This window comes from Nelumbo nucifera, chromosome 8 (genome assembly GCF_055504915.1).
Source record: "Nelumbo nucifera cultivar China Antique chromosome 8, China Antique-T2T, whole genome shotgun sequence".
Lineage (NCBI taxonomy): Eukaryota > Viridiplantae > Streptophyta > Magnoliopsida > Proteales > Nelumbonaceae > Nelumbo > Nelumbo nucifera.
The window spans coordinates 20,730,721-20,739,900 of record NC_142656.1 but is presented as its reverse complement, the minus strand read 5'-3'; the positions used below and the strand labels follow the sequence as shown (position 1 = coordinate 20,739,900).

Sequence of the window (9,180 nt, the reverse complement as noted above, 5' to 3'; positions counted from 1 at the left end):
GATAAGAGATGTCCATGATTATTATGATAAGGTGACGTGGCTATGGTATCTGATAAAGACTCTATATCTCTAAACCTATAAAAAGACAGTTAGATATGGTTACCCAAGCTGATCCATAAATTGGTAATGGTTCCTCCATCATTACTACGTACACCTTGAATTACACCAATCTGCTTAGCTAGAAACAATCTAGCTAGTAGTTATCAAATCAAACTGCAAATCAAATGATATAAACCATAGATCAATTAAAATAGCTTATATTCATCATTCCATATTATATTCTCCTTATGCAGTAGAACAGATACATCTTAGACTGCTCAAAACTTCCAAAACTAGAAGTTTGGCCTGAGATGAGAAAGTTGGAAAAATCATTTCTCGTACATATAGATTATCAGAACTACTAGCTACTCCATGATTCTAACCAGGCAGCCACGCGGTTCTCCATTAATCCTCTTAATATCAATAAAAGAAAAAGGAGAGAGAAAAAACAATGAAAAGGATGCCCATCAAGGACTTAACTACAATAGAAGTGGTGATCTCTAATAAAACCTATTAACCCATGGTGTATGAAGGGGATGGAAGGTTGATGACTGTGCTCTTGACCTTGGTCATCAAGTTAATACTGTTTGTGACTCCTTGTGACCCAATTCCACTATCTCTTAGACCCTGCAAATAAACAACAATTAATCCAGTGAATCTCCATATGAAGAGTATAGTCACCGAAAATTTTAATGTTGAATTAGTTTCAGAGAGCCCATGTATACCTGGAAAGGAAAATGATCTGGCCCACGAGCTGGGGCTGAATTGATTTGAACTGTTCCCGTCTCCATTGCATCACTAATCAAAACTGCCTTATTGATATCTCTTGTGAAGACACAACCCTGAGTTCAAATCATGTATAAGATGAAATTCTAATTGTAATAGGACCAATTACAGTTACAAAAAGAAAAAAAAGTTACATTTACTATCAAATATTGATGGTAACTAGTATCAGATTGCAATAATAATCTCTCTTACTTTGACAAGTCGTTAGATAACAAATGCTTTAACACCACTTTGCATCAAGCAGACCATAGTAAAGTGCCAATAAATGTATTTGAGACCAAAATACAATCCTAATTAACCGCACATTCAATGATTCAATCATGCTAATTTCTATGAAACCCAACCCTTTGCAACCCTAATTTCAATAGGGGGCTAGATCCAGAGTTAATATGATAGCCTTCATTTGGGTTCAAGGATATTGGACAATTTCCTAGAAGGAAATGTTAAGTTGGGAGAAAACAGTGATTCAATGTTTCCTCCAAGCTGAAGGGGACTATTCTGAAAATAGGGGAGGAAAGGAAGATCAAATCTTTACCTGCAATCCAAAATTGCTAGCATTGCAATGGTGAATTCCTTCCTCGACAGAGTTTATCCTTATGACTGGCAAAACAGGACCAAATGGTTCCTCCCATGCAATCCTCATATCAGGTCGGACATGATCTAACAAGAGGGGCCAGATGAGATTTCCTTCTCTCCTGTACTCTTGGCAAAATGTTGCTCCTTTCTGCTTGGCATCCATTACCAACCCTTCAATGAAGTTCGCAGATGATTCTGAGACAACTGGTGTAATATCACAGTCATCCTCTGGTGCTCCAACAGTCAGTTTTGCTACTCTTGCTTTGACTTTGTTGACAAGAGCATCAGCTACTGACTCCATCACCAAGACAACCTTGACAGCTGTGCATCTTTGGCCACTGTAACAAAAGAAAATAGAAGGCATTCCGGATGTATTTGTCAAATGCATTTGCTAAGATGAAAAGCTAAACCATTCAATGACAAGTTTAGAGGTTCTCTGAATCCTTATACCTGTAAGAGAAGCCTCCTTTTATGATGTTTGCTGCAACTAAATCCAAATCAGCATCTTCAAGCACAATGCATGCATCTTTTCCCCCCAGTTCCATCTGAAGAGGAACCATGCCCGCTTTCTTTGATATTGCTATTCCAGTGTCTCCACCAGTGAAGCTACACACCAAACATGCTTGTGAGGCAGGATAAACTGAGTATATTTCAGAAAAGAAGTAAGCACCAACTTATGGAGTATTGAAGGCCTCAAGGTAAGAAATATAACCTTATACAATTCACCCCAGGATGCATTGTGAGAAAGTCACCAATCTCAGAACCTTTCCCAGTAACACAACTGATAAGACCTTTGGGGAAACCTGCCAAGTGAAAACAATGAACCATATGGAGAGCCGCAACAGCACCCTGCAGAGCATGCATAAAGTGAGCTTATGGAAACGAATTAATCTAGAATAACTAGCAAATGACAAAGAATTTTCACCATTTAAGTGGGAGAACCATTAAACATGGTTAAAGAGTTGTAGCCATTTTAGAAGGGAAATTTGAAATATGTGCATAAAGAGTTGTAGCCATTTTAGAAGGGGAATTTGAAATATGTGCATGTACTACCAAGACAAGTAGACAACCTCATTATTAGAGTAAATGAAATTTTTAGTAGAATACCTGAGTTGGAGGCTTGAGAACCAGAGAGTTTCCAGCAATCAGGGCAGGAGCAATTTTTGAGACTGCCAAGTTAACAGGATAGTTGAAAGGTGGGATTGCTAATACAACCCCAAGTGGAATCTGCAGTTAAATGCACAATTGAAATTCTTAACCCATTCCAGAAGTATGGACAAGAAATAAATAAAGAAGACTTTCACTTTGATTTTTGAGAGTTCTCGTTACAGTTTGCTTTTAAAATTCTTGTTGGATGAAAAGTCCTTGAATTTGAGGAAATAAGTCTTACCAAAATTACGTAAAGATAAAGCAAACCAGTTTAAGAAACATGGTAGTGAAAGAAAACCAGAAATTATAATTAGATTGCACCAAATAGGAACTGTAACAGACCACAACAAAGAAATGAATCTTATTGTGAGTTATATTCCATCAGAATATCAGAAAGACATTATGGCATATTGGAGAAAAATAAATAGGATAAATAAAAACGAAGGATCTGTGTTTACATGGACACAGGAGTTGAAATCCAACATTTGTTCAGGAATCTGACTCAACAAGATGAAAAAGATATGGACATGGGAAACAACTCTACGTAGAAGCATGTCCTCAAGAATATGTAGTGTACGTTTGATATGGACACTACTTCATCCATTTAGGATAGTCCATTTAACACTGCTCAATAGACTGGTAGGATTATGAAACAAAACCTCAACATCATAAGAGAAAACGATAAAGAGGTACTTGTACACAATTAATTACAATGAAGAGATACTTCATAAAATCAGTAACCCAATTATTTTCGTTGAGTATTATATGCATTACTTGAACCATTTTCACAATGTGTTTAACAGCAGTGTTCTGCCTGTGGTTGGGTCCGTCCACTACTCCAACCCATTGGACTGGTAGTCTGGTAGATTGACCCAAGCTCAATGGTTGCACCAATTAACTCGGCAGTTAAATCCATGAAAACCATCAACAAAGCCAACCTTCTGCTTTGACATCAAGGTAAGCCGGATATCAGATATCAGATATGACGAACCGGTTATGGTAAGCCGGCCTAGGCCTGGGCTGTACATAAGGGCGTCAATGGACCGGTTTTGGATTGGACCCTGTCCAGTCCAAAATCAATTTGGAGGGATTGGACGGACCAACAAGACATATTGGATTGGACCAATCCAGTCCAAAATATTTATTAGATTGGATTGGACTGGGTCCGTCTGTAACAAATTTATATTGGATTGAGTTGGATTAAGCCAATATCAGGTCCATTGATATAAGATAAGAATATATGTGTCAATGGACCGGATTTGGGTTGAAACCAATTTAAATCAAAATGAATTTGAACAGATTGGACAGTCTAGACATTGAATTGGACCTGGTCCATTTATAATGGACTCACATTGGACTGGATTGGATTGGACCAAATCCAGTCCAATTGACACCCCTAGCTTGTACAGTAGGAATGGCAACAGGGCGGGGATCATATTCCTGTCCTCGATCCCAATTATGAAATTAACCCTATCCCCGTCCCCGATCCTCGTCAGGGATAAAATTTGTCCTCCATCCCCGATCCCCAACGGAAATGGTTCCCCGTGAGGACCTGAATCTCCGAACCTTTTTAGATAACAATATTTATTTGAAAATATATATATATACACACATAATCGAAGTCTGGGCGGGGACCTCAATCCCCATTCCCGTCGGAGATGGAAAAAATTGTCATCCCTATTGTACAAAATACCAAAGCGTATTTTTCAGGTCCTTTTGAGTTGGGCTTAACCTTTTCCGAACTTTTTTAGATAACAATATTTATTTGAAAATATATATATATACACACATAATCGAAGTCTGAGCAGGGACCTCAATCCCCATTCCCGTCGGAGATGGAAAAAATTGTCATCCCTATTGTACAAAATACCAAAGCGTATTTTTCAGGTCCTGCTGAGTTGGGCTTAACCTTTGACGATCTAAAATTAGTTTTAGGCCTAGACAAGATCTAAAAGACCCAAGTACGTCATTAGATCTAAAATTGGTCTTAGGCCTGATATAAGCGTCAATATGGTTATTCTCAGTTTGGATAGAGTACAAATTTGTCCTCTTAGTCTATTAGCATCATGGTTTTTTTTTTAATTTATTTTTTGTGGTGTCCAGTGTCCGTGGTGTGGTGATGTGGTGATGTGGCTTTAGCACCATAGATGCAGTGGATTATACCCACTGGCATACAACATGAAGAGCCTACCTTTTTGCGGTCCCGTGCCTAATTCAATGAGTATCTCCTGCAATAAAATACATTCCAACCATGTTTTTTAAAACCGATCGGAGACCGAATCGGTCAAGGGTCCGGTTACTAGATTAAATGGTCTGACTGTTTGAATTAAATGGTCGGCCCATTCTGATAAAAAATAAAAAATTTAAAAAAATAAAATAAATAAAATAAATAAAAAATGGTCAAAACCATTCAAATAATTCGAATAATTAATTGTTCGGGTCAACGGTTTGTGACCAAAATCAACAGTTACCTAACCGGTTCCCAGTTTTTTTCAGTCCAACCATCAAGTAGAGTCCAATTTTGAAAACTATGGTAAGATATGTAGGTTGTTGGAACGATCCTACTCTCAATCAAGGCCTTGTGAGTTGTGATTTCTCTATTAGTAATTACATTTTAATATCACTCGACAGAGGTGATAGACCAAACTGTCCAAATGAGTGGACCAACATTTGGATAGGTCCATCGCAAGGAGCAAAATATTTGCGTTAATCCCCCATTCTAGCTATCGTATATACCGTCCGGAACATCTGGTTAAGAAGTACGTTGAATCTGGTTTACGTACGTGGAAAGATAAAATAGGTAATCAGTACTATGGGTGCTCAGATCTGCTACCCACACCCTACCAACAAGTCACTAGAGCTGTTCATTGAGAATATCTCTTGTACTTGTTTGTTGTCATTCATGAGGGAGATGCATGGTTTTTAAAATCGGACCGGACCGGATGGTTTGGATCAGAAAAACCAGGGTGATTGGTTCCATTTTACACTAGAACTGTCATTTTGCCAAAAAACATTGATTTGGTCAGCAAATCACTGACCTAAGCGATCAAACTGTTCGAACCGTTCAACGGTTTTGACCATTTTTTATTTTTTTATTTTTTTGTTAAAATGGGCCATCCGTTCAATTCGAACGATAAACAATTCAACCCGAGAACCAAACCCTGACCGGTTTGCTTTTAAAAACTTTGGGGAGATGTTCCATGTGCCGCTATGACCATAGTGTCCTATGAGTAGTGATCCCAACTTTGTAGAGTAAAATACAAACTATTAGGGTAAAATACATCTCCTCTCTAATATTTAGGGTAAAATACAAAAACCTCCCCTCAAGTTTTTGATAATAATAAAAACCTCCCTTATAGTTTCATTTTAATAAACACCTCTGAACTTTTGAGAAATTCAACAAAAGTCTCCCTTCCGTCACCTTTCCAAACAGAAAACATTAGATTAATGCACCATTTTTTTCAAATACCCATTTTACCCTTTTATAAATTATTTTACATACAAAATTACTGAAATGACCATGTTTTAACTTGACAAAAACCTCCTTTAACAGTCATCTTCTAACGTTTTTATCGAGTTAAAAATAAGGTTATTTCAGTAATTTCGTATGTAAAATAATTTATAAAAGGGTAAAATGGGTATTTAGAAAAAAACTGATGCATCAGTTTAACGTTTTCAGTCTGGGAAGATGACAGAAGGGAGGTTTTTCTCAAAAATTCAGGGGAGATATTTGTTAGAATGAAACTATAAGGGAGTGAAATGATTTGAATGTAAGTTCTAACCTATTTTTGTTTTAAATTTGAGTTTAATTTATTTGAATACAGTACAAATGAAGTAAATTAAGACATAAAGCCGAACAAAGTAAAATCCAAAATAAAATTAAATGAGAAATTGCATTTTTGTTCCCAATGTACAGCGCTGTACCCTCTAAATAGTAGATCCGGATTCCTCTAATAAAGGAAAATACTAATTACCTTACCATCTTGTATTTTGGGATAGTGACACTTTATAGCACTTCATAACTGGATTTGTGTAAAAAAAACAGCTAATTTACTAAAAAGTCTAAAATGCCCTTTTGAGATTTATATGACTAAAAGGACATTTTATTAAAATGATAAAAGCGGGCAAGGAAAAGCATGCTAATTCAGAGGGGACAAAATGTTGGAATCTGGTAGTTGAGGGATATTTGTTGTAAATAAAAGTTCAGGGGCGAAGTGTCACTATCCCCAAATTATAGGGTGACAATCTGTAATTTATGGTATTTATTAATTTTTGTGGGGGGCATTCATCATCTGGGGCCAAGGTAGGGCGTAGGGACAGATGCATTCTGCACCAGAAATTGGTTTTATGGTTTTCCACCAAAACTGAATGAACCTTTTAGAGGTTTAAATTGTCACTTACGGATAAGGACAAACGGTTTACTCGTTCATGGCCAATGGCCAGTACTGGCCACTCATCTGTGTGAGCCTTTATCCACTTCCAAATCCAAAGTTCAAACATGTCGACATGGTATGAACCACCCATCAATTAAGCAAAAAGGAAGAAAAGGGAGCAAGAAATTATTACCTTAGAGGTGAGGCAGTATTTGGTCCTCTCATTCCCAGGAAAGCTATCAGACACAAGGAACTTCCCCTCCCCCAGAATTCTCACACCTTCTTCTGCTGTGTAAGACACCAAATCTCCAGACCTCACAACCTTCATCAGCCATACAACAAATAATGCCATGTGAGCTCAATCACTAGCTGTATCTCAAAGCTTACAAATTCCCAGATCTAGATTGTTTAATTACCTCAGTGACAGCGTCCTTCGCTGGCTTTGCGATCTCCTTGACGAGGCACTCGGCAATGGGGCCCTTGTGCTCCTTCAGGATTGCTGCGGCCTTGTGAAGCAGCTCTGCCCTCTTCCACAGCGGAGTCTTGGCCCACGCCTTCTGGGCGGCTTTCGCCGTTTCCATGATCTTGTTGACCTCGGCCTGAGTACAAGCTGTTGGAGGGCAGAGTGAGTTGGTCAGAAACTCGGACAAGACAGCGACTTATTAGTTCAGACTCCAGAGCGAGTTAACTCGGCACTGTTAGAGGTAACCCGAATGGTACGGGTTGTTAAGGGTGAACCTGGATCTACCGGTTAGTCCGGACCAAATCTTTCTGCATCAGAAAAAAAAGTCCGGCTGGCATATACCAATATTCGATTCCCTCTCTCTTGAAGCGCCTTGCATGAAGACATGAAACTTTTCTTTTCCCTAAATTTACCAACTCCATGAAAATGGCCAGATTTCCCGGGAAAACAGTGCAGAGTGCAGACCCTAGTCGATAGAAGTCGTAGAACTGGAAATCTAACGGGACTCGTTTAAGAACTCAAAATTTATCAGAAAAGCTGCTAATAAATCGACTCTCCCTAACAAATCTCAGAAAAACAAAACCAGAGATTCTTCTCCCAGAGAAGAAAGACAAATCAGATATTAACATTTAATACCGATAACCGATTAGTAGTTTCAACTAGGAAATGTTAATAAACCACTCTGACCATATGTTTCTAAATGAAAAATACGAACAAAGAAAATTAACCTCAATCTGACTTTCCCATCGAAAGAAGAAGCAGAAACTTTCGATCGTTAAAATTCAAGTGAAACCTGAACTAAAACCTTTAAGCGAGTTCTAACTGACAAGGTAAGCGAAAAGAGGAAGAAACATTTCAGACTCGCCGGACATTAACTTCAAGTCCAATTGAATCCAACCAAAGAAAATATAAGAGCCTCAAAAGCTGGTGAAACTAATCACCTTGGACCTTGTACTGCGTCTTTCTGGTGGTAGGATTGATGATCGCCACGGACTTCCCAGAAGAAGACACCTTCCATTCTCCCTCCGAGTAGTACTTGTAAACATCACCGTCAAAGATCTCTGCGAACACTCCAGTCCCCGCCATTTCCAACGCTTCACGCAACAAAATCGAGAAAGAAGAAGAAAGCGAACGAAGAAAAGCAGAGCAGAGATTCGAAGAGGGATTCGAACTTCAACCCTTCTTCCTCCTTCAGAGAGCTGCTGAAGCTGGGGGAGCTTGGTCGAGTTGGTGAGTTATTTATAAGCAGAAACTGAGCCACACTTCTCCGATGACTCGGGACAGGCTCCCAGTTAGGTGGTTACTGGTTAAGAAGACTGCCAAGCAAGCGCCTCCCGAATTCCCCATTTTGCCACTGGGATGGCCACTTATTTACCAAACCTGCCACTCTGCATCACTCTCTCTTTCTCCGCGAAGCAATGAGAGCCTCTAGTTTGCATGAAGTTTTCGATCGCCGGTGACCATTATGACCACCGGGGGGACCACCTACCTCATGTCATGTATTAACCAGGAACCTTGTGCAGTTGTGTGAATGAAGCGAGGTGGTTGATACCTGCGTGCATGGTGGTGTTAGGTATATTCCAGTTAGAGGTGGGAAATTTGTGCCCACATGTGACATTTTACTACGCTTTTGTTTAGGTAAGCTCTCCTGTTTTAGCCACATGGATGTATGACGTGGCTATCCTAGATTGGACCCTGGACACTTATTCATTGCCAATGCTGGTCAAGTCAGCTTCTAGACCCCATAAGCAAGTTATTTGTAGCTGAAGCTTAAACTTTCTAATTTGGAAAAAA

General features: G+C 39.0%; 1 protein-coding gene across 1 annotated transcript; it reads right to left on the bottom strand.

The window, feature by feature from the left end:
* Positions 1-225: 225 nt before the first annotated feature.
* Positions 226-8,905, bottom strand: LOC104610711 (NADP-dependent glyceraldehyde-3-phosphate dehydrogenase-like). Its single transcript, XM_010277460.3, has 9 exons — positions 8,328-8,905; positions 7,340-7,533; positions 7,117-7,245; positions 2,509-2,628; positions 2,114-2,250; positions 1,852-2,007; positions 1,361-1,739; positions 765-881; positions 226-666 (listed from the first exon to the last, which is right to left on the bottom strand). The coding sequence occupies exons 1-9, from the start codon at positions 8,470-8,472 to the stop codon at positions 553-555; spliced, it is 1,491 nt and encodes a 496-aa protein (XP_010275762.1). The 5' UTR covers positions 8,473-8,905; the 3' UTR covers positions 226-552.
* Positions 8,906-9,180: the final 275 nt, after the last annotated feature.